Source organism: Fulmarus glacialis, unplaced genomic scaffold (assembly GCF_000690835.1).
Source record: "Fulmarus glacialis isolate BGI_N327 unplaced genomic scaffold, ASM69083v1 scaffold1267, whole genome shotgun sequence".
Lineage (NCBI taxonomy): Eukaryota > Metazoa > Chordata > Aves > Procellariiformes > Procellariidae > Fulmarus > Fulmarus glacialis.
The window spans coordinates 45,655-70,953 of record NW_009223652.1 but is presented as its reverse complement, the minus strand read 5'-3'; the positions used below and the strand labels follow the sequence as shown (position 1 = coordinate 70,953).

The following is a 25,299-nucleotide window of genomic DNA, read 5'->3' as shown; positions in this document are numbered from 1 at the left end:
CAAATGCTTGATGATGAACCAAATATTTACTCAGTCAGTATAACTGTTTCTTAAAATCTTTGAAATCTTGCAATTACTGTATTATATGTAATTAAGTACATATAATAAGAATGTTGGGAATTTCTTGTTACCTACTGAGGTGAAATCCAGCTAGGGACTTTGACAGTAAAAGTCACCTTTTATACTGAGTTTGGCCTGTGAAAAGAGACGAAAGACACGTTATCTGATTAAAGAGCAGATTTGTACTTCTTGACAGTATTGGATAGGCTACCTAAGATTAGAGAGTCAGATTTACTTTCCTGTTCTTCGCATGTCATCTATTCCTAACTTTCTGAAGGCTATGCCATTTAACTGGATATTGAACTATAATTAGCTATTATTTTAATATTCTTCGCAAACTATGTCTTTCAAAAATACTCTTAACTACATCCGTATTTATCTTGTTATAACCCACAGATAAATCCAACAAATTTCTCAACTTCTGTACCAATATTCCATGTTGCTGCTGTCTAGCCCTATCCTACTTTTATGCCTTATGGTCAGAGGAGAAATATTGGGAACTCTAGTAGTTAATGAACTACTTTTCAGTGGAAAAAACCACATATCTGAGTTCATTTATGTTTACATAACTTTTCTATTCTTTTGTAATTGCATGTGTCGTTTAATACAGAATTTGAGCCATTATCTGGGACTTTGTGGGTAGTGTCTTTAGGGATGCATGAATACAAATAGTACTTTTCTTCAACCAGATTGGTTTGCTTAGAGAAGGACATGTGGAAGTTCAATCTGTAAGGTATGCCCGGTCCTTTGAATCAGAGCGTTTCTTGTCCTAGTGGTATCTGCGGTTTACCTTTTGAGTATCTTGCATATAGTAGCATATGAAGAGGAGTTGGAGCATGCTTCATCTCTTGGTTCCTCTCAGCTGTCTTGTTCCTGCCTTGAGCACACTGTAGAAGCATGCATATTGCATATTAATATTACATATTATATACTTCATATTACAGAAGACCCAGTCTTGCATCCTCTAGTCATCGCAGTGCCCATCCTTGTTAGTGCCCTGTGTGGTATCATTTCATGATGGCCCCCATCTCTTATTCCTTTAGCTTAATTAGTATCACAAAACGTGAGACTTGCCTGGATGGAAGTACTTCTGCCCCTGTACCACCCCAGAAGCTTCTGTTTGGAGCTGAATGTGGTGTCCACCTGTTATGGTTTAACCCCAGCTGGCCATTGAGCACCACGCAGCCGCTTGCTCACTCGCCCCAGGTGGGATGGGGGAGAGAATCAGAAGGGTAAAAGTGAGAAAACTCGTGGGTTGAGATAAAGACAGTTTAATAGGTAAAACAAAAGCCATGCACGCAAGCATAGCAAAACAAGGAATTCATTCACTACTTCCCATCAGCAGGCAGGTGTTCAGCCACCTCCAGGAAAGCAGGGCTCCATCACACGTAAATGGTTACTTGGGAAGACAAACGCCGTCATGCCGAACGTCCCCCCCTTCTTCTTCGCCCAGCTTTATATGCTGAGCATGATGTCATATGGTATGGAATAGCCCATTGGCCAGCTGGGCCAGCCGTCCTGGCCACGCTCCCTCCCAGCCCCCTGCGCACCTGTCAGAGCATGGGAAGATGAAAAGTCCTTGACTAGCGTAAACATTACTTAGCAACAACTAAACATCAGGGTGTTATCAACATTATTCTCATACTACATCCAAAACACAGCACCATACCAGTTAATAGGAAGAAAATCAACTCCATCCCAGCCGAAACCAGGACACCACCTCATGTGCTCAAATACACAAAGACTTACAGAGCAGTTGATTTTTGGAAATGGAATGAGTGCCCTGGTGGTCTTTTTGTCAGCTGAGGCGGCCTTCAGTTTCTGTTATGGCTAATCAAGGTAACAACAGTAGCACAGGAGAGAGAGGGAGCTAAAACGATCTTTTAGAGAGGTTTGATATCCACAGATGTGCTGTATCAATGTTGGCAGTAGTTCTTCAATTAATGCTTTCTAAAATGGTGGAATGACTTATCAGTTGAACATAAAGCTGTCCCCTGATTATTTGTGTATTTCTGCTTGTCTGGGGAGCCTGGTCTGGTGTTCTCAGGCTATCTCAGAATATCTCAGAATTCGGACTCTCTTTCTGAGGAAACAATTTTATGATCAGTGTTACAGGATTATAGATGTTATCCATGTACTGGCACAGCTGTCTATGAAGCCATGCAGTGAAGTGAATTGGGAAATTAATCTAGTGGGAAAATAGCCCTATGGTCCCTAAACTATTAGACCGTGTGGCCTACAAAGACAGACAGTAGTGCCAACGCAATAGAGAGGGTGAACGTTTAGGAGTAAGTGCAGAGACTAAACTAAAGCTGATGTTTTCTGGAATGGCCCAACTTATCTCTGCTCTTAGTGTATGAATTTGAGGACAGATGTATGTTCATGAGTGTTACCTTTTTATGAACGTTGGAGAAAATCCTTTAAAGGGATTTTTTGTCTCAGCATTTCTGTGATGAAGAGGTTCAGAGGTGCTTCAGTTTCTTTATTACATTCTCTTGGTTAGCAGACCTTATGAAGACTTACTACAATGTCGCCACATTACTGTCACTGTCAGTAGTTTGGGCATATGCCAAAAGTTCAGGTTACTTTTGCATTTTTGATAACACAAATATTTTTCCTCAAGCTGCAGAGCGGTCAGGTGGTAGTCTTTCCACAGTTCTGTCAAACAGTGTGATTGCAGGAGTGTTAAGGTAAGGTGTCCATGCTTGGTAGAGGGTGTAAGCTGACAGAAGTGTTGGAAATTTCCTGTGGTGTCAATATGCATCTGGATAAATACACAGAGGCAGAAGTTGTTTTTCAGAAACTGAAGGGTTTTTAAAATGTGCTGTTCCATGTACTTTCAAAGAACACTTACTCTACCCCCTATACCTGTGAGTTTCTTTGCTGATTTTTCTCTTTGCGGCCCTCTCGTGGGAGGGAGTGTGGGTGAGTGCCCTGGAACTGAGAGCAACTGTAGTAGTAAGCTGCCAGTATGTCTAGAGATAACACACACACAAGAAACTTAGTAAACGAGAAGTAACTTTCCTTTCTGCAGCACTAAGATTAAAACAGTTATTCTGTTAGCAATTTGAAATAAGTAAATATTGGAGTAGATTTGATTAAGAAGGTACCATTTTGTTACTTTCAAGTAATGTGAAATGCTACTTCAGTTAGTTTTGCACTTTGAAAGTAGCTACACTTTCTGGTAGAGAAATCTTTCAGAGCGTGAACTTTTACCTGTCTTTCTGGTGATTCTTTAAAAAAGAGTAACTAATCAAAAAAACCCCATTGCATGTCTGTTCCATTTGAAAGGATTTCTCTTTTAGCCTACTCATCACTTTCTTGTCTTTAATCTTTCAGATACTATTATGCATAAAAGAGACATAGCAAAAATTCTCTTTGTCTTTATTTTGACTTTCTTATGACTTCTTTTTTTGCACTGTGATGATAGATCAAAACAGAATAATACATACAGTCATTAGGGAGTTAAATAATAACTTGTGTTGTGACATTCATTAATTGTCTTTGCAGAAGTCTATAGGCTTAATTTATTTAACAGCAATGGTAACGCCTGAAATATTCTTTTGTTAATACAGAAGCCACTGAAGCTCACTTGACTAAAATAGCTTCATATTAATAATTTCTCATCTGTCAAACCAACTGCATTATTTATTCATTTGGTTTTGAAAATACGATACACTGAATTTTGAAAAAACAGTCATTGCTAAATAAAATTTTCAGAGCTATTCTGAGGTATTCCTCCCTCCCAGCTAATCCTATGAGCATTTTAAAAATTCCTTGATATGGTCTCCTACAGTTGAGTACAGTAAAAGCTTTGTGTCTTTCAGGGGTGTGTGGGGTGGGGGCGTGGTAAGGAGTGAGTGGTAAGATTAAGGAAATGTGTTTTGATTTCTGCCCTGCTGCTTTGAAACGTGCCTGTATACTTCATGTGTTTGATCCTTTAAAAGCATCTGCTTGATGGAAACGCTTGAGTGAACTCAGTTTTGAAGATGGAATGGGAAGTTTGTCATATCACTGCAGTAATGAAGAATTCTTTTATTGTGCTTATTTGCACACTAAGCTTCAACTATGATTTGCTGGTCTGTAGCAGATAAACCTCCTAGCCCTTTCATTACCCTTCAGCATGCTCTGTGCATTTGGTAGTGGGATGTCAGCAAACAGTTTGCCTTCATGGAGTATGTAGGCATCATGTTGTATATATTGTGGATAGTGGAGATATTTAAAAACAAATAGCAAAGCTGTCAGCAAATAGCAGCTAGTGGAGGGTGTTGTCAGTTGTCTTTCAGATGTGATTGTAAGTGTTGTTTCTCAGCTCTGTTTTTAGCTAATGTCTTGTTGCTCTGAAACAGAGAAGCAGCATGAGTACTGCCAGGCACTAGTCTTGTTTCAAAAACTAACATCAGATCTCAGTGGTTACAGATCACACAGAATCAAGACTTAATAAACATGAGAAGAGTCTTTTAAGCATTAAAATATTTTAAGCTGTCCAGTCAGCAAGATCAGTAAGTGAGAGAACAGTCATTCTGTACTGTGATGGTATTTAGATTGGGGAATTAGGTTGTTAAAACTTCCCCTTTTCTATGCAACAAAATAGTGTTGAAAGACTACTGAACTGTTTGTTAACACACAGGCAAAAACTGGTGGTTAGACTGCGGATGATGAAAAAACTATTAAAAATGAATCCTATATTCTTTTGGAGCTGGCAGTGTAGAGTGGGAGAAATAATTTTTAAAGTGTATCACTTGTTAAGAATGGTATGGTGTACTATCAAATGATTGTCTTGGCTAAGTGGTTATGAAAAGGACGAAAGCACCTGCTTTAAATGTGGTGACTAATTGGTAGTCTTTTTTACTTTTGGTGGTCTTAATGTTCTTTCCCCTGCTCATTGCAGGGGGGTTGGACTAGATGACCTTTAAAGGTCCCTTCCAACCCAAACTATTCTATGATTCCTTCCTTAGCTGGTATATATTCTACTTTTGATAAAAATAATTATTACATTTCTTTTCAGTGTTCATTATAAATCTGCTGAGAATGTTTTGCTGTTGATATTTTTTTAAAAAGGATCTTCAGAATTGCAGATATAGGCATAGCTGAACAAGTCTCCCAGCTGTACTTCCTTTTGAAAGCTGCATTTCACTGTGTGGTTTTTTTTTTTAAACAAGATCATGTAATCATTGTGGTGTTAATATTCATTTAATATTAGAGAATGTAGCAGAGTTGAGTAGTACTGATTTTCCATGTCTAGGCTTTAGAAAGCTATTAATAATTAATATTTCAAGTATGTATGAGTTTGCATGTGGGGGAAAAAAAAAGGATGAGCACTTTGAAGATTATAGGTGTTGAGCTGCCTTGGCAGGAGAAACAAAAATCCTCCAAGCTGTTTCAAAGTAAGTGCATGCTTGTTACCAGGTGTTTGTTAAAAGCAATGGAAGTGATATCCTAAAACTTCCCGAGCTACCACAGAGAAGAGCCTGTCAGAACACCATTGTATGTGCTCTGCCATCCAGCGGTGTAAAAGGAAACTGAACAGAAGTCACACTGATAATAATTACCTATCCTGATATTCAAATTTAGCAGAATAGATGCCAGGTAAAAGAAATGCTTTCAAAAGTTAACCGGCACGGTTGAGGTGTTGGGAAGAAAGTATGAAGCGTAAAACTTCTCAGGAGATTATGAAGGGCAGTCAGGCTGTTTTTCCTGAGTTTCCTTCCAATCTCCCAGCTACCGTTGGTTGCAGAGGATGAGAGTTACCATGGTACATATGATTGCAATAAAAGAAAATCTTTTGTATTCCATTAATGGTGAAGAGAGATTTGATTTAAAGGAGTGTTTTGGGGAGGAATAACTTAATTTGAGGCCCTAAATATTTCACAGATCTTGTGAGTGAGAGGTTGACCAAATTTTTCTCTTTAAATGGGTTTGTTTAGCTACTGCTATATTTTTATCTTCTCCTTCTGATAATTTTTTGTTGACTTGGAGGGATAGTAAACAGATAAAATGGTTATGCTGTGGGGAGTTGAAAACAGAAGTGAGAGATTCAGTTTAATTATACTTTTAACAATCTGCTTCTAATTTTGTTTCCTCTAGCTTTTTAGATGTTTTAATTAAAGTCAGAAACAGACACAATGATGTGGTTCCAACCATGGCACAAGGGGTGATTGAATACAAGGAAAAATACGGCTTTGATCCATTTGTTAGCAGTAACATCCAGTATTTTCTAGATAGATTCTACACCAACCGCATCTCTTTCCGTATGCTTATTAACCAACACAGTAAGTAATTGCTTTTTTATCTTTGAGAATTCATTAGTTATTGCTTGCAAACCTGAAGGCATAGCTTTGTTTTGTTTTGTTTTTCATATTCATGACTAATTTTTAATATTCTGTGCTAATTATGGTAAAAGATGTACTGGCAACTGGTTTATTTGGTACTTCACAGTTATCAGAAATTATTCCAAAACACCAGTACGCTTTCTTCTAGAATTGTCAGGCTTTGTCAGCATGGCTGTCACTTTTTAATCTTGTTGGCAGAGACAGCTTGCATAGTGATATGTGAAGTATTTTGAGATAGTAGTGGAGTAGCTGTATCTGTCTGCTCACAAATCTCTCAACATAGTTTGTAGAGCTGACATTTATTTCATAATTAAATGCAAGGATGCCATAAATTTTGAATAGGTTATGCACTATTTATTTTTATTGTTGGTTTTTCAGCAAGTTATCTAGACTTTCCTGCCTTGTAAAGAGGTTGAGTATTTCTAACTTAAGTTTTAAATTATATCCCTTGTCTCCCTCTACTTCCTATTCACTAGGAATAAATGCTACAATTAGTCATCTTTTGTCATTAGGTTCTGTTTCATTTTTTGTTACTACTAAAGTTACTTTTTTGTATTCATATTACAGAGTGAAAGGTGTTACTTGTACAGCTCCTATTAACCAGTATGTGCAACCATGCAGAAAGTGATCTGTATAAAGTTAACGACAATTTTGTGATCTCTTTAGTGTATCCTGTACCTTTTAGCTCTAGAGCTTCATTCTCTGCCCGTATTCTGCTTTCAGGAGCTCTTAGAAATTGTAGTACACTACAGATAATGCGGATGCTAGAGTACTGTAGTGTAAGGTATATTTTACTACAAGCTGTGTGTCTTTCCAGTAATCTTTTATGTGACTAGCAGATGCCTTGCTGTGTGTACAAGTAACTTCCATGTGGCAAAGCACAAAAAATGAGATAAATGTGCAGCTTATTCTTTACTTGTGCCTGGGCAGACAAATGACAGACATAAAACCAAGTTAAAAGGCTCTCAGAGAAAAGTTCTAGCAATAAGTAAAAACATTGTCCTAATAGAATTATTAGGCCGAGTGTTAGCATAATTTGCACTAGTTCTAAAATACTAAACTTACTACATTGAACTGAAATGGCTTTTCCTGTGGACACTTTTATTTAACTGGTTGAAACTTTAAACCACTTATAGATGCTTAAAGTTTAATTAACCTTGTACAATTTCTCTGTGCTAAGCAATGTTGGTGATCCATCTGTGATGGCAAATATTAATCTTGAAGCACTGATGAAAAAGAGAATGGGAAAGCAGAATGCAGAAACGGGTTTTTATGTAGTTGCATTTGTTTCATACGTTATTGACAATCTGTTTCTTACAGTGCAGTTCTGCAAGGTGCAGTGTGCCAGTGTGTTAGCTCACCGTGACCGGAATAGGAAAAGCTTTCAGATCTTGTCTTTTGCTCGCCTCATGCTGTATCTGTTTCATATCAGAGCTGACTAACTTACTAAAATAGCAGAAAATCACTTCTGCCAAAAGAGTGTAAAACTTTTCTACTTCTTTGAGAGCTAAACTCTTGGTGAAGGATCTGGTGAGTGCCAGACCCTTGTGCAAAGGAGGGAGCGGGGAGCATACTGCTGAGGGTCAGGGAAAAAGTAGAGTGAGTGAGACCTCTGTGCCAGCTGTGAAATTGCAGCTTAGGTGAGTGTAAAAGGCTTTTAATGCTGTCTTACAGTTCCTCAGTCCTTCTTAGTATAACATTTTCATTGTTGAGTGCTGCTGTTCCGACATAATGGTATGAATGAAGCATTTTACGTTTTAGTTTTATCTAATTTTTGGTAGTCCACTTTGAAATGTAAGTTTTTACCTTAACACTCCCACACCACTATTTCTGTATTAACTAGTCTTAGCTATTAAAAATTTAAAAGGAAAAAAAAAAAAAAGGAGGAGGGAGGCAAGTAGTCTTCCTAAACAAGGATTCTGGCAATTTGCTAAAGTATCTTTTTACAAAATGATGCGCTATCCAGTAAGTTTCAGATACCATCAGATTTAAACTTTCTGGGCTGCCTCAAGCGTAATAGACAATTTAGTGCCATTTCTTTTTCCTTTTAGCACTTCTTTTTGGCGGAGATATTAATCCTGCTCATCCCAAGCATATTGGAAGTATTGATCCTAATTGTAATGTGGCAGAGGTGGTTAAAGGTAAGAGGAAGTTAATATTTTTGTTGTTTTTTTAAAAAAAACCACAACTTAAAATACCCATAAATATGTTATTGAGATACAAAAGACCAAAGGTGATTTAAATTAATTTAATAAAATAAAAAAAAAGAAAAAAATGGAAGTTCTGCAGTTGCTCACAATAAAGCCATGGGCTTATTGAGTCTTACTAATGTCTTCATTATTGAGAATGGAGAAACCTTTGGTATGCTAACAGAACTAAGAAAACAAATGTATTTTTTAATAACTTCAATCTGTCCTTTTAAATATCAGATTAAATATCTAAGTGTTTTATTAAACTTTAGATGTTTTCTTCCCTAAAATACTTAGAAGCAGGTTCTCATGTACTGCTTTTTTATCTGATGCTGGTACTAAAGAAAAATGAGAATAAGTGAAATTTTCCAATTTGTTTAGTTAGGCCTTTCAGTAAAATGTCCTCAGGTGTACAGATATTCCAGTGAAACTCCCCATTACTATGTGCATCAGATCATATCACAGCCTGTTCTCTCTTATACAGCAGACATGTATGTGATGGTTGTACCTGAATGATCTGGTACAGTTGCATTAGAAATCCTGTTTGCTTAATAAATCCTGTTTGCTTCATGTTGTGAATGTTCATATGCTTTCAGAATGTTAGTAAGTGACCATGAAGCATGCTGTCTGTTTCAAGAACTTGTTTATTGAAGGTTCACACTCTGGGTGTATCTGTTTATAAATACAGGTCTTGCTGTAGAAGTGAATTCCACCCTCTATCCTTCACTGCTGTTTGTGCAGCTGTAAGAGGGGAAGAATATGTTTCTCCCCTTTGCTTTCTCTTAGCCTTTGGTGAAGTAAGAGGGAAACCTTTCTTATGTCAGACTTTGACCTGCATAGCTTGCGTTGTAATGTAGATGCTTTTTACTGTTATGAAAGTTTCTTGGCTTCTAGCTCTTTTTGGCTCTAAGGTGGCCTTTTTTCAGCAGCTTTCTTTTCTTTTCATTGATCTTATTCCACTTTGACCTCAGCATTGTATATGTTACAGATGTGTTGTTTATTTAGTTACTCCTTCTAATAGCAATATTTGAATCTATTTTGATGATCAAATTCATAGTTGTTGCCTTGAACAGAGGAGTGCATAGTGTCAGAAGGTGCTCAGTCCAGTTTTCAAGACAGTACCTAAAATAGATCTGCCACATCTGAAGAAACAATCACTAACAAAATGAGGGCATCATAAACAGTATCCAGTGTTGTCTTTCAAAGAAACAAAATGTCCTTAAAGACATAGCCTTTCTAGAGTCAAGGTGATTGAAGCCATTTCCTTGTAGAATTGGTGGAGGGGTTAATTTACATTCTGTATACTGTGCTAGCTCCAGAATGTTCTGGTTCACAGGTGGCATTCTGAGCAATTTGTCAGGGTTAAGATGTTGATTTTGGCACTGTATGTGGCAGCTTCAAGCTCTGTATGCCCTTCAAACAAAATTGAAGAAATGATTTAAACAGTCACTTCTTACTCAAGCAGCTCCACCAAGTGTTGTGTCTGTAACTGCCTGAGGTGGGTCTCTCTATCTCACTGACTGTCCTACAGGAAGATTTTTGAGCTGACAGCAAATCCAGGCTTGTTCCCGGAGGCAGGATTTTAGATGTGCTGGTAGATCCTTCGCTCTTGTTGCTACTTACCTCCAGCCATGACGGGTGCTTTGTAGTCTCTTTTACAGTCTTGGGACTCTGCCAAAGAGTTGGCTTTTAGAAGAAAGTAAAATGTAAGACTGGACTCAGACCCTGTTTGACACAGTTTTGCTCAGGGCTGGATATTTTACTGGATCATGAAGTGATAGTGCCTTACCGTTCGTCTCAAGGATGTTAGGGTGGCTACTTCTTGAAAATGGATGAGAGTTCTACATTAAATTTAGGGAGGCTAAGTGGATTTATTCAGAACTGCTTTGTTCTCTCAAGGTTTGCATAGTGGCTGTGTCTGCTCCACATCCGTGTATTAAGGGCTTTTGATTTATTCCCACACAGTTATTGATTCGCTTTTCAGAGGCCTTGAAGTTTTTCTCCGCAATAAGAATCCAACTCCTGCCCCCTGGATCCATATCTAATTTTCATTTCTATAATGTGGAAACTCTTTGAAGTGTGCTAATGTATTCCTTTCTCCATGTAGATGGCCTTATGGTCATACTAGCTACATTGCTATCTTCAGCTTTTGATGAGTGGGTCAAGATTGTGGCTGTGCTTCTTATGCCCCTTTTTCCTAAAGCACTACTCCTAAAGCCATCGGAAGTTCTGAGATGATCTTAGAATATCGTGTAAGTGTAGGTATTCCTGCATCTTTCTTTCCTAAATAATGCACATCCCAGGCTGAGGTTCTCTGTACAGCTCGGATATTAAATGGGATTTTGATCTTTTTACTAGGGCACATTTTATTGTGTTAATGACAGGACTCTTGTAGAAAGTCTTTGGAGCTGACCATCTTGACACAAAAGGTTCCTACTGGATAGCTGATTTTGTGAGACATTCCTAGGACTTGATCAAGAACATTTTCAGTGTTGATTAACTGGATTTTACTAGACCTCAAGCAGCATTTGTGTGATATGTCCAGCCTTGCAGATGTCTGAACAACTGATATAAATTTTTTTCAGATAACAGGGCACATTGTAGATTATTTCTGTAGACATCTTGAAGGAGAACAATTATAGGTAACCAGCCCTTTCTGGGGACTAGTGATTTTACTTTCTTTGTGTTTGTCACATAGCTCTGGGTCTTGACAGTGACTGTTTTGTTTTGTAGTGTTACTTTGGACAGGAGGAAGAAGATAGATGTAGGGTGAGGTCAAATGCAGTTGTTATGGTATCTTAGCAAATTTCTTTCTGCAGAACTGCCCATCTGTTTATGTGCTTGCTCTTAGCCCACACTTACTACGAGGAAGCCACTTTCATTAAGGTAGCTTAAGCAATGTAGTTAGCACATGTGAGTTTGTGGTTTTGCTTTAAGCTAACGCTTGCTGCTCGTTTTTAAAATATTTTTGCAAATAAGCTACCAGTGAATATTTAGAACCACTAAAGAAATCTTTCAAACAAAAGATGGCTTAAACTTTCTTGCTGTATTTTGACAGTACATGAAGCCTAATTTGGATTATGGGGTTCAGTAGGAAAGAATGAAGAATCTTAAAAGATTCCAGCTTTCCCCCAAAAGACCTTGAAAATCAAGTGTTGTAAACAGTATCGTGTTTGGAAAAACTGAATTTATGGTTGCAATGTCATCTTTTTTTATATGAGATGGAAAGAACAAGCATTAAATTGTGATTGGGATGTGACAAATAAGTAGATATTATGGTCAGCCTAAGATTATACCCTTCTGGTTTTCAAGTCCTGAACAAAGACGAAAAATAGCTTGTCTCTAGTAATCTGCTTTTGTGTGTAGAGCTTTAAACAGAATTTGCCCTTTCTTGACAAATGGGCTATAAGAATACAGAGAAAAAGGGATTAGAATGGATACTAGTTTCACGCTTGTAAACTAGTTACTAAAATGAGTGTTCTGCTTGTAGTCTTTCACATGCAGAATGAACTTTGCTGGTCGTCTGTAGATGATTTTGGTAAATTAGTGTTCTATTTTGTAGATGCTTATGAAACAGCCAAGATGTTATGTGAACAGTACTATCTGGTGGCACCTGATCTGGAAGTTGAAGAATTCAATGGTAATTGTAAAATTAATTTAAGTGATGCATGTAAGAAAAAACATTTCTAATACCTGTGATTTCTAGTTTTGTTAATTAATTGTAAGTTAAAATTTGAACTCTGCAGTTCTATGTGCAGAGTTACTTGTCTTCTTCTAAGGTGTCTACAAGGGCACCTGAATTATAGTTTATCATCATGACATGTTTGTTTACTTCTTGATGCTGAATGCAGAGTGCTAGTTGCTGAATTCGCTATCACTTTAAAGGAAAATAAAGTAGTCAAGAATCTTCATAACTGGGGAAGAAACACGCCTGCCTTCTAACTAATGTTTTAATAGAGCTGAAATTTGTTTCATTTTGAAGTGTGCTTGTAAATTCCACTATGGGTCCTTGCACCAGTGGTGAGCTCTTCCATGTAAGATGGCAAAATTAGAAACTTTTTTTACATAGTCTGTGCTTTAAGTCCTACCATAAACTTCTCACACGAAAATCTGTTTCAAGTTGATTGTAAAGATGAAAATTGGATGCTACGAAACTGGTGAGACAGTCCTTATCAGTGTATTGACTGATTTTTGTTCATCATTTCTATTGACAAGAGGTAAATTGTCTTGAGTGATCCTCTCACAAATTTTGGACAGCTGTCCAAACATAAGACTAAGATGTTTCCAAACTTCAACAGAAGAATTGCAAAAGTCTCAGAAATAGGTAACACTTAAAATAGAGGGAGTGATGTACGGGAATATATGTTGCTCAAAGTACTATTTAATATTGTAGAAATACTTCTCTACACAAAAGCGATATTGTCAACACTGATGCATTACTACCAGCCCCTTCTCCCAAAATCAAAGGACCCAACCTTCTCCCCTTTCCAAAACTGAGTGATTTTTAGAGCTAAAAGTACTGCAGCAGAGGAACCAATGCAAAATTCATTTGAAGGCCTAAGTTGCTGGATCTCATAAAAAAAGAAGCGAGGAAAGAATTACTTGTTTCATTTAAACTAGCTTATTGTCAATGTGAGGAAAGCGACTTTGCAGATTACCTCACAAGAGCAATAATAACTTGTTTTCTACGTGTACTCTATGCCTCAAACGAGTACGAATCAGTCTGCCTTGGTTTTGGTGATGCATAAGAGGATTGGAGTATGGACTCTGACAAAATTAACATAGTAAACCAGCAAGTTGCCTTGCAACTAATTATGCAAAGCATTATTTTGGTCTTTTCCTTTTCCTAAAAGTTTTCACTACTGTCTCTCTTAAAGTAGTAGCTGGTATTATCATCAGCCCTCAGTGCCAAAAAGGATGAAGTTGACTCCAGTCGTGTTCTGTGTGCATGTTTGTATCTTCCTGCAATTTATGAAGCAGGCATTTAGAGACTTTGCTTCAATCTGAACTGCTGCTGAATCCGACAAGCTGTGACTGTATAATTTAATGCCAGTAGATATTTGAATGTTCAGGGATGACTGCATCTTCAGTACCAAAACTGTCCTGCAATGTATTAAATGCAGCTGTATTATTTCCTGCCAAATCAATTAGCACTCTAGCATTCAGAGCTGTGCCAAGCCATACACCTCTGCCGAAACACTAACAACAGGACAACAGTGGACAAACAATTCAGTTATGATTTGGAATAAGAAAACTGTGATACTGTTTGAAATACATTTTGAAAAATTTTACGAATACTTTACATTTTCTATATTTTAATTAAGGGAAAATATGTAGTTGTTTTTAGAATATTTAAAGAGTGAATTTTTTTAGTTTAAGATTCTTTTTGTGCAGCAAATATTATGCTTAAATATTGTGTGTGTTAAGAAAAAGAAAGTTTCCCACTTACGTGGGAAAGTTCTCTTAGTTAACATACATTGTCAGTACAAAACCAGCCCCTGCTTAGTTGAAGTTTCATATCTAAAGAAAGTCTGCTGACAGAGGTGTCTTTGAAAATCATCATTAGAATGTGTTATTTCGGGTGATAGCAGTAACTGAAATTTATGTTTTTACTTCATGGAGCTAATCTTGCACTTGGAAAATTAGAACATGCTTACATATTTGTCTTTGCCTACAGTTTTATGTTATTCCTGTAAATAGAAATGCTACAAAATACTGTTTTGAAAAAAAATAATTTGGCTTTTTTATTTTTATTTTTTTAGCTAAAGCTCCAAACAAGCCTATTCAAGTAGTCTATGTACCTTCTCATTTGTTTCATATGTTATTTGAATTATTCAAGGTAGGTTGCACTTGTTAATATTTGGAAGGGTTTTGTGAACTTACATTACTGTTGAAATCGAGATTCTTTTCAGTTATAGCTTTTCAATGTTATTTCAGTTTTCCTTTCTTAAGCTTATTCTTAAACAAGTGAAGAGGGTTTGAAACTGTTACAAGCTAGGCTTACAGCCTTCTCTTACGCCCTTGTGTACTTAAAAAAATTTCTGTGTTTTCCCACTTCTTCTGTGCTTTTGCAGCTGATTAACTTAAAACGCTCATGATAGTCTATTTTTGCAATTATGATATATTCATTACCTTGCAATTTTCATAAGCGTGCTTCTTTATTGCATATTTGAGGACTGGTTAGGATCAGTGTCTGCTGTTTATTGTGGAAACAGCCCATATGTCTTTGAATAGTATAAATTACGTGCTTTGTTTTGTTTTTATTTGTGTTTTCTGAATAATGGGAACAGTGAAAATGGAAAGTGTGAGAGCTATTGTATGCTTTCAAATAAGGTAGGTGGTCTCTAGGTGGTGCAATTGAACTCTAGAAGTTCAGGGGAAAAATGCATTTGGTCAGAGAGAAACTTTTCTTGTATTTCCTAAATAATGGTATTTTGGGTTTGATTTCTGACATTTGTCAAGTATGTTCATTTAAATCTTCCCTTATTTTGCCATTTGTAACAATTAGTTCTAGGGCAAAACAGGTGAGAATTTGTATGCTACTTGTAGGTATGTTTTGGTACAAGTCATGAAACAGTATGAAACCAGTAAGTTGTAGCTGTAAGTAATGGTAATCTGTGACAGACTGGCAGTGGAAACTCTGTTAATAGATATGATAAAGTCAGATTGATAGATGGTAACTTAAAAATTATGTGACCCAGGCTGAGAAAATCAAAGCTTGTTCTCTGTGGTGAACATCACTCTTGGTGTTCTGCAAGGTGGAGGTGAAGGATGTTGTCATCCCTTACATATAATTACTTGATTTCACACGGAAAAAAAAAAATTCTTGCTTTATGTTCTCTGCCTATATCTCTCTATATATCAAATAGATATAAGTAGGTATAATGGAGTTTTGATGTGAAAGCTTAACTGGATAATTCATTGACTTGAAAGCACTTCTTGAATTTGTTTTAAATATGGCCTTTTCTGTCTTGTATACAAATGTAGGTTAAAGTATCTAGATTCAACAAAATAAATGCAAGTTCTGAGTTGTCACAAAAAGCATATATGGTAAAGTTAGAATCAAAGACACTGGTTTTTCTTTTATCTCCAGAATTCAATGAGAGCTACAGTGGAATTGCATGAAGGTAAGAGAGAAGGCTATCCATCGATCAAAACTTTAGTCACTTTGGGGAAAGAAGATCTATCTATTAAGGTAAATGCCTAAAAATAATACGCAGCTTACAAACCTGCTAGGTTGTAATTTGAAAAGGCAAATTAATTATTGTATCACTTCTGACGTTTGTTTCATATTCATTAGAATAGAATATTTTCAGTTGGAAGGGACCTACAACAAACATCTAGTCCAACTGCCTGACCAATTCAGGGCTGACCAAAAGTTAAAGCATGTTATTAAGTGCTTTGTCCAAATGCCTCTTAAACACTGACAGGCTTGGGGCATTGACCACCTCTCTAGGAAGCCTGTTCCAGTGTTTGACCACCTTCTTGGTAAAGAAATGCTTCCTAATGTCCAGTCTAAACCTCCTCTGCCGCAGCTTTGAACCATTCCCTCACATCCTGTCGCTGGATACCAGGGAGAAGAGATCACATCGCTCTCCAATTCCCTTCCTCAGGAAGCTGTAGAGCACAATGAGGTCACCCCTCAGCCTCCTTTTTTCCAAATTAGACAAACCCGAAGTCCTTAGCTGCTCCTTTAATATTTCTAAAGTCATTTAGATAATGCTGCTTGAGTTTTGCAGGGTTTTTTCAGAACATAATGTTTAAAACTCTAACTTTTCATTCCTTAGATAAGTGATCAAGGTGGAGGTGTACCTTTAAGAAAAATAGACAGATTGTTTAACTACATGTACTCAACAGCACCCAGGCCTAGTTTGGAGCCCTCGAGAGCTGTGCCTTTGGTAAGCAATTGCAAGTCCTGCAAAGGACTGTCGTGGTTTAACCCCAGCCGCTCGCTCACTCCCCCCCGGTGGGATGGGGGAGAGAATCGGAAGGGGAAAAGGGAGAAAACTCGTGGGTTGAGATAAAGACAGTTTAATAGGTAAAGCAAAAGCCACGCATGCAAGCAAAGCAAAACAAGGAATTCATTCACTACTTCCCGTTGGCAGGCAGGTGTTCAGCTATCCCCAGGAAAGCAGGGCTCCATCATGTGTAACGGTTACTTGGGAAGGCAAGCACCATCACTCCGAATGTCCCACTCTTCCTTCTTCTTCCCCCACCTTTATATGCTGAGCATGATGTCATGCGGTATGGAATATCCCTGTGGTCAGTTGGGATCAGCTGTCCTGGCTGTGTCCCCTCCCAGCTTCTTGTGCACCTGACAGAGCATGGGAAGCTGAGAAGTCCTTGACTAGCGTAAACACTGGTCAGCAACAACTAAAACATCAATGTGTTATCAACATTATTCTCATACTAAATCCAAAACACAGCATTATACCAACTACTAGGAAGAAAATTAACTCTATCCCAGCCAAAACCAGGACAAATATGTATTTAAATGTCCCTTTGCACTGCTCTGGTTGTACGTTTCCCTTCACTGCAATCTACTGGGTCAGGTTTTCCATTGAAGAAATTGTTTATCATTAGCAATTCTGTGCAGGTAAAACATATCAGGAGAAAATTGATTCTGTTATCATCACTTAGAGTTTGGAGTAGAAAATTGCTTTTCTTTGTCTTGACATTATATTCTTGGAAACAAGCATGTCTGCATAAGCACAATATTTTCACAGGTTAATGGACAGGATTTTTAGTGCTGTTATTACTAAGAAGGTGGATAACCTAATGAGTTCCTCTTCAGTGTGTAAATTACTGTTTATCTAAATTTCATATAATAAATATTGAAAAGGTGAGCCACACTGTCAGAATTACAGCACTTGAGAAACACCTCCTGCTAATGCACAAGCTTATATAGAACTTTGAAAATTATTTTTATGTAAGTTATGGACTGTAAAAACACATTTTGAAAAAAGAAATTCCCAAACCTGCATGTGATATGAACACTTTTGGTATATTCCTTTTCAGTTGGAAATATCTCATGTGATACTCCCTTCTGAGATGTATCAGGGTCAGATTTCAAACAAACAAAATTTCCCCATAGTTTTTTCCAAGCAGGGAAATATTTCAGTGTGGAATGCGTAGATTCTTTTAGCAAGCGTGATTTTTTAAATTATTATTAAAGTCAAATTATTATTTCTAAATCATTTTATTAAATTACATATTGGCTCATTGTGATAAAAATGATACAGCTACTGTTCCGTTTGACTGGCTTTCAATAAGTGGATCAATACTGATAATGCATCTTTGCCTTTTCTCATCTTTGTTCTCGATTGCTTCTGATGCAATCCTTTCTCTTCAAGCATGTCCAGAAAAAGTTGATTCTTTGAGAAATTTCCTTTCCCCATTTAGGAACGCTCTCATCTAGCATGTTCCTAAGTGATTCCCCACCCCCACCCCCACCCGCCCTGCTGATACTTCTGTGCTTGAAGTGCCTTCAGGCAGCTAATAAAATGTGGCACAGAGAATGTGTGACTATTTCTGATATAAAATAATAACAGTGAACTGAGGGTGAAACCAGTTCAGAGTGGTTCAGAGATAATAAATTTCCTTTTAGATTTTTAGCAGAAAGTCTTTATGGTACTGTCTTAGTGCACAGTTCATAACTTTGTGGCACGTAAGTGTATTGCATTGTTTTCACCAGTGTTTGATGCCACCATGGTAGGTGTGAAACCCAGTTCTGTATCTGCGTTGACTTGAGATTAATCCTTCGCAGCTCCTACCTCTACAACACACCTTAGTAATACATTTCAAACTTTTGCCTTTTCATAGAATATTCTTGAATGGGATGGGTGATAGGGAACAGGCCTTAATTAAAATATAAACTTTTTTCTTTATGTCAGGAGCGATAGAATCTTTCTTGATTCATAATCTGCCTTTGCTCTGTCTCACTTTTGATCAGCAATTTACTGTATCAGCCTACAAGGATTTCCTGAAACTTGTTATCACTATAAACTTAGATCTTGATTACCAGTTGTATTCACTATTAAAATGTCTCTCCCTTTGTGGCTCTCTGATTGTAAAATCTTAGGATTGACACTATTCTTTTTTTTTTTTTTTGTGCATCTTTAGCAATGCATTCCTGTGTTTATCTCCTCATCTTCAAGATCGCTTGCTTTGATTCTGTGGCTTTTATACTTAGTATTCTTCTACTGTACCCCATTTTCTGGCTTTGTTTTCCTGTTCAGTCTATATGTCACTGTAGTCAGACCTGCAAAGTATCCCCCTCTCTTGTGAACCTGGCAGCTTTTGCCCTGTGAGTCTGACTGATGTCTGTACATGAGTGAATGTCGAGAAGAGTTGTTAAGCTCTGTTATTTATATGTGTGTGCAGAAAGAAAAAAGTCAAGAGCTTTGCCACAAGTCTGTGGCATATCTTTCTACTAAGAGGAAAAAGAACTTAGCAGTGAAGCTTGACACGTTATGTATTATGGCCCAGATCCAGTTATGAAAACAATTATGCTATACTTCTAGAAATAAAAATCCTTCAGCAGAAAGGTTCCGCATAAATCCTCTTCAAAGTCCATGCAGAAGGAGTGTTTCTGTATTGCTTAGTGCCAAAGACCAAACCACTTAAGAATTACAGTGCTCCAGAAGGTAGGTAGGTCTGTGCTTGTGTCATTCTTGACTTAGGTAATATTCTTGCAGTGCAGTGTAAATAGACATATTTTTCTAACACTCCCTCTCCTTGTTATATGATCCCCTGTCTAGTTTATGAAACATTCATGGACTTGGGAAGTGGAAGAGAGGGATCTTTTTGTTGATTGGTGAAAATTCTTTCTTGGTGTTATTGCAACTGTTGTTCAATAACTGCTGAGAAACCTTGTTACCATGGCAGCATTCGCATTCTAGCAGGTCTTGTATTCATCTCTACTGCTATACACATAGTGGAAACGTTAGAAACACATGGTAATGTTTAATGATAATTAGGTTTCCTTAGAGAATTTAATGATTCTCTTTCTGGCAGCATTTGTGTGTAGTGGGAGAACTGTGGCTTAAATTAGGTTTAATTTAACTTGTAGACACTAGTAACACAGAAACTTAATAATTTCCTATTTGTATAATGCATACTGTAATATTTAATGAGAAATCGTCTCTAAACAGCTTTCCCTTCTCAAGGCAGATGTGCCATCATTGACTATATTCTGTCCTCTAGGTCAAGCACAGACCTACATAGTAATCACTTCTTGTTAACTGGCTTTTGCAAAATAGACCTTTTGCAAGGTCTTGCCTTAACAAGGTACTCATCTGGGATCTGTCGTTTTCATATTTCTTATGTTATTTCTTCAGTTGTCTGTTTTGGAAAATACCCTGAAGACAATGTAGAGAAGAGACTGACAGGAAATTTTTGGAAGATAGCAGTATGAAATAATCATGTGGGCTAGCACAGAGCATTTTAAAAAAAAAAAAAAAAAGATTTTCCTGCAAGGAGCAGGAGACAAACAGAAGTTGGGCATGGGTTTTAAGGAGGTGTAATTCTGGAGAGAGGAAAGTATAACGTGTTTTCAGGATTGCTTGATACTTGCCCTTTACTTGAGCTGTTCCTGGTGGTATGTACTATCTACAACTTGCCCTTCGGTTACTGTGCTTTTTAATTTCTGTAATGTGTTTATTGTCCAGTCTCCAGAAGAGATGCAAGTCAGTTTTTGGAATTTTTTTTTTTAGTGCTTGCTAAGACAGTCAAGTAACTTCCATTTTTTAGAGGTTAAGAAATAAATGCGTCTAGTTTCAAGACCAGATGTTTGAAAGTGATGCAGGTGTCTTTAATGGGAATCTTTGAGAATTACGTTTTTAAAGCATACTGTTGTTTGAAAAAGTGGAGCTAAGCAACTGTTTTAACTGTGGAAATGGACACTAATAACTGTGACAAGTGGTGTGAGTAGAAAAGGGCATCTTTGGCATTTCTGTTTCTCATTTTGCTCAGAAGAACTGAGTGAGCAACTCTAACCAATTTGAGATCACTAAATTTAGACTTCTGTAAAAACAAGGCAAAGAGGTCAAAAGATACAGTAGAGATAGTAGATGGCAGCAAGAGAATTTGTGATGGATACTGTAGTACAAAGTTCTTTAATGTTCACCCCTCCCTCATGGGATTTCCTGTAAAGTGATACCAGATACTAGCTGTGTATAATGCTCACAAGTCCTTCTTAGCCTTCTCTTTTTTGTATCACTTTGGGGCTTTGTTTCTAAGATTCAGGGCATGATTCTCAGTTATCTGTCAGGTTGACTTTGTAGAAATATTATAGTGGAACGACTTACTGGTTTTCTGGTCTAATTCTTCTTGTAATCCATCCTTATGGAAAAGTTGTATTACTTCATTGCCTTGTATATCCTTCTTTTCAAATGCTTGTGTCTGGAACCCTTCCTTCATTGCTCTGGATGGCCCTGAAAAATTCAGGGGGGGTTCACATGAATAATCAACCACTGTGATTCTCAGCACATACCCAGTCATCTGAAAGAGTCGATTTGTAGACCAAAATCTTACTCCCTGGCTGCAGTGAGAAAGGCTTGGGTTTTTTACAACTTTTTCTGGCAAGGGTGGGTTGGAAGAGGTGCCAAGCATTGACCTTGCTGCAGCTATGGTTACAAATATTAGTGTTGTAAATGTAAAATCTAAAATTTGTACCTGTCAAGTCTATTATGCTTTGAAAATTGTGTGGTCTGTACAGGGTCTCAGTCCTTAGTAGATCAATCAGTGCTGTGGAATCCTGATCTTTTGTTAGATGGGTAAACAACAGTGAGGATTATTTGCCTTGTATTGCTTTATTGCTTTGTATGTAGTCTTCTGCAGTAGTCTCCTGATCTCTATTGCAGTATGGCATCAGCAATCATTTAATATTGTGACCTAGATGAAGTAAACAGAGTTGTCTCTGGCTTTCTTGTGTAGTCTCCTAAGTGTGGAGACGTTTCAGAATAATAATCCCGGGCTTCGGGGAGAAAAAAATGCCGTCAAAAATCTTATTTTTAGCAAAGAAAGAATGGAATATTATAGCAATGGTAATCATAGTGAGGAAGCAGTAGAGAGTATCGTTTTGCTTTGGTGATTGGAGGCAGCATGTAGTGTATGTTACACCTACCTGTCTCTTTGAGAAAATGCAGAATGGACAAGGTAGTTCTAAAAAAGGACTCTGATATTTTTCCCTTTCCTGTACTTAAACTAAAAAATTATGCCTAGGAAAAAAGGAGATTGCTCAAAAAGCTGAATACCAACTTATAGTGTAGGCTGAATAATAAAGGAAAGCTTGAAAAGTAATTTGTTGCAAATCTAATATTTAGGTATCTTCTGTTTTATAAATGATTGCAGTGATCTATTGCATTTTTTTAACTTCCCATCATGTTTTTCCTTTTGTTTTCTTGTTTTTGTAGGCTGGGTTTGGCTATGGCTTGCCAATTTCTCGTCTGTACGCTAGGTACTTTCAAGGTGACCTTAAACTCTACTCAATGGAAGGCGTTGGTTCAGATGCTGTAATTTATTTGAAGGTATGAATTTGACCCTTTTATAAGCTGGTAATGCAGTGCAATTTGTTTATAGCAGGCTGAGTAAGTGAACTTTCTCTCTTTTCACTCTTCAACTTGTTTTCAAATTTGTAATTGCTATCTTTGTTATATTTTGTCTAAATCAGTTACACAGAATCCAAAAAACCAAGGTTGTAAATATTAACCCAGCACTACTACTAGTTAGTTTGCTTTTATTTTTTTTTTTCAGTCCCCTGAGTTGGATCTTTGCATTTTGTTAATCCGTCATAAGGGCTGAATTTTCAAAGAACTGTGTGATGAGAGATAGTTTTGGTTATTACTTTTTGATTCTAAAAGTTTCAACCACAATAAAACTGAGAAGACTGTTGAGTAACTCCTGACTAGTACATAATTTTTTTTCTATGTAGTTCTTGACCTTTTTGCAATAGACTGTATTGATCCTCTTGTCATTTTTCTGCGAGACCCCAGGCTACTCAGGAGCTTAAGGTTGAAACTAACTGCTTGAATTTCATCAGGAAATTTAAAAGAATAATAGTGTATAGCTCATGTGTAGGTCATTGACTTAGCATTGTCACTGTGCCTTGCTGTATGTAGCGAGTGAGTTTGTGGAATCCGTTGTCACTGTGCCTTGCTGTACGTAGCGAGTGAGTTTGTGGAATCCTGTGCTAACTTTAGTTTCTGATGAGTTTAATCCTGTGCATGTATGTGTGGAGGGAAAAGGCATGGTCTTTCTCAGAGGAAAAAGGCATGCTAATGGACTGAATTAGATCAGTCCTCACAGATCAGTGTGCTGACAGAGTCCGAGTTTGTTGAAGAAGTGAAATGTTTAAGTAAAGTAGCTGTCTGCCCCATGTCAATGACAAATCTCCCTAAAATGTTTTTGAACAAAACTTTTTTTCTTGCTTTCTTTGTAGACACCACTCCCTGGAAAGAAGGGAAATATTTTAAAGTGTTACTATTTTCTTTTAACTTTTACTATGACTAGTACTTTGACTGTGACTAGAGCGAATCAGTCACAGCTAAAGTATTTTCAAAATAGTATTGTGACATGTAACACTCGGATAATTGTGACACTTGTTCGATACAGAGGTTGTAACTGTAGAACTCCCCAGAGTATCTCTAATGATATCTTACCGTTGCTTTTGTTTTTCCATAGGCCCTTTCAAGTGAATCATTTGAAAGACTTCCGGTTTTTAATAAGTCAGCATGGCGACACTACAAGACCACACCTGAAGCAGATGACTGGAGCAATCCTAGCAGTGAACCAAGGGATGCTTCTAAATATAAAGCTAATCGATAATTTGCCACCTTTTGTCTCTATTGGAGATGACCTCTGCATTCAGTATAAAGTCTCTGCTTTGTTCCAAAATCCTTCAAACCACAATAGCTAATTACTTCCAAACAAAGACCTAATCAGGGCATTGAAAAATACAAAGAACAAAGTGATGATTGGGACTTATAGGAAGGCACTAAGCACGTTTGGTATGTGAATCCTGTCTACTTCACCAGAATATGCTTGGTTGCTTCAGTCATGCATTGACAAAAGGGATTGCACTCTGATTGCACTTAAGAATACAATGTTGTAACAAAAAGATACTATTTGAAATGGCCAATTTTTATTCCAATATAAGGATTGGCGAGCTGTGCAGAATCCATTTAAATGGTGAACAGTATCTTGCACAGCAATATGGTATAAGAGAAAAATTCTAATGTAGTTAAACATACACTTTGAAAATCCACTCTTTGCTGCATTTTATATTGCACAGTGTCACCTGTTACAGAAAATCCCTTTGAGCTCTTCGGATCTTATATCTAATGAGCTTGTAAATGCATAGTTCTAAAAAGGGTTGTGCAGCTTTAAACTGATGCTTTCCCCAAATTCCCAAATCCATTTGTCAAGTGCATACAAAAATGATGTTGTTATAAGACATTGGGACTTCCACTCCTTGGTATGCACCTTAATGATTTTCTTGACACGCAAACACAGAAATGCATTTCTATACATTTTTCCTTGTTTTGAGGAAAGATCATAAGCAGTTAGATCATCTCTCCATACAAGAAATTCTGTCAATACAGGGGCAGGGGGTAATTCAATTTCATGTTTATTGCCTATCAGTTTTGGGGGGTTGGGGAGGGGAGGGAAATGCTGAAAGGCCAGACAGCCAGTCATACAAATGAATTTGCCTTAAGAGTGTTGGTTGCTTGGAACCTGATTAGTTAAAACCTGTAAATAGTTTGCAAAGTTATTTATATAATTCAGTGTCTGACTATAGTCTGGTAATCTGAATTTGTAGTGTATATAAAGATGTTGTACACCAGCTTTTGGAAATTGTCATTGGTCTAAATACATGAAACTGGAAATACCGTAGAAATGGGAGGGATAAAACATAGCTGGTACCTGATTTAAGAAAAAAAAAATCAAAGAGGAAAAAACCTAAATATTTTCCCCCTAAATTTATTGTAAGGGTTATTGCTGACTATTAGGAAACTGTTCTTCACCAAGTCTTTGCCAAATACTGTTTCTGATACTATGGCCTTTCAGAAAAATCTGGGAAATCTAGAAGTTCTGGTGATATCCTAGCCGTGGGAATAAAGTAGATGAGTTGCTTACAACTCTGCACCCTGAGTTTCTCTTAGGTGTTTTGATATTTTTTTGAAAGATATTGCAGATTTTAGCATGAAAAAATGAGACTTGGTTGCTAAAATTGTGGGGGAACTGTCCCTTTTGTCCTCCCAATATTTATTTTTGTAAAGAACTGATCTATTAGGTAAACAGGGAAATGTTGAGAAATCCCTAGGTATTTTTTAAAAGAAATCTTAGTTTGACTTAATGATAGTACTTTGCACTTACATAGCATATTTCATCAAAGGATTACAAAGTGCTTTGAGCAATAAACTTCATATGGCCCCATTTCTGAAGAGTCGGAGTCCTTACCTTGCAAACCCTTACTCTCATCTGTTGCAGTCAGTTCAAGAATTTGTATGTGAACAGTTCATGAGTTTGCAGGGCTTGAGGGTCTGTGGACTTCGCTACGCTGTACAGATAAGTCACGCTGGAGCGCCAGGTCATTTTAACGCTCTCTCATACATGTCTCTGCGGAGTGCTGCCATACTGTTCAGAGGTAGAGATACCAGGACAGCTGCTGAAGGCTGTCTGACTTGTTAGCTGGTTAAGCGGTGCCAGCAGGTAGG

The 25,299-nt window shown here is 37.3% G+C and overlaps 1 protein-coding gene across 1 annotated transcript in view; it reads left to right on the top strand.

Moving 5' to 3' along the window:
• The window catches only part of PDK3 (pyruvate dehydrogenase kinase, isozyme 3), a 36,798-nt gene extending 11,780 nt beyond the window's left edge, over positions 1–25,018 (top strand). Inside the window, exons 3-10 of the mRNA XM_009581858.1 lie at positions 6,148–6,332; positions 8,444–8,533; positions 12,144–12,221; positions 14,344–14,420; positions 15,675–15,776; positions 16,369–16,479; positions 21,997–22,110; positions 23,264–25,018. Of these exons, the coding sequence (XP_009580153.1) occupies positions 6,148–6,332; positions 8,444–8,533; positions 12,144–12,221; positions 14,344–14,420; positions 15,675–15,776; positions 16,369–16,479; positions 21,997–22,110; positions 23,264–23,407 (901 nt within the window). The 3' untranslated portion in view covers positions 23,408–25,018. The remainder of the gene's footprint in view (positions 1–6,147; positions 6,333–8,443; positions 8,534–12,143; positions 12,222–14,343; positions 14,421–15,674; positions 15,777–16,368; positions 16,480–21,996; positions 22,111–23,263) is intronic.
• Positions 25,019–25,299: the final 281 nt, after the last annotated feature.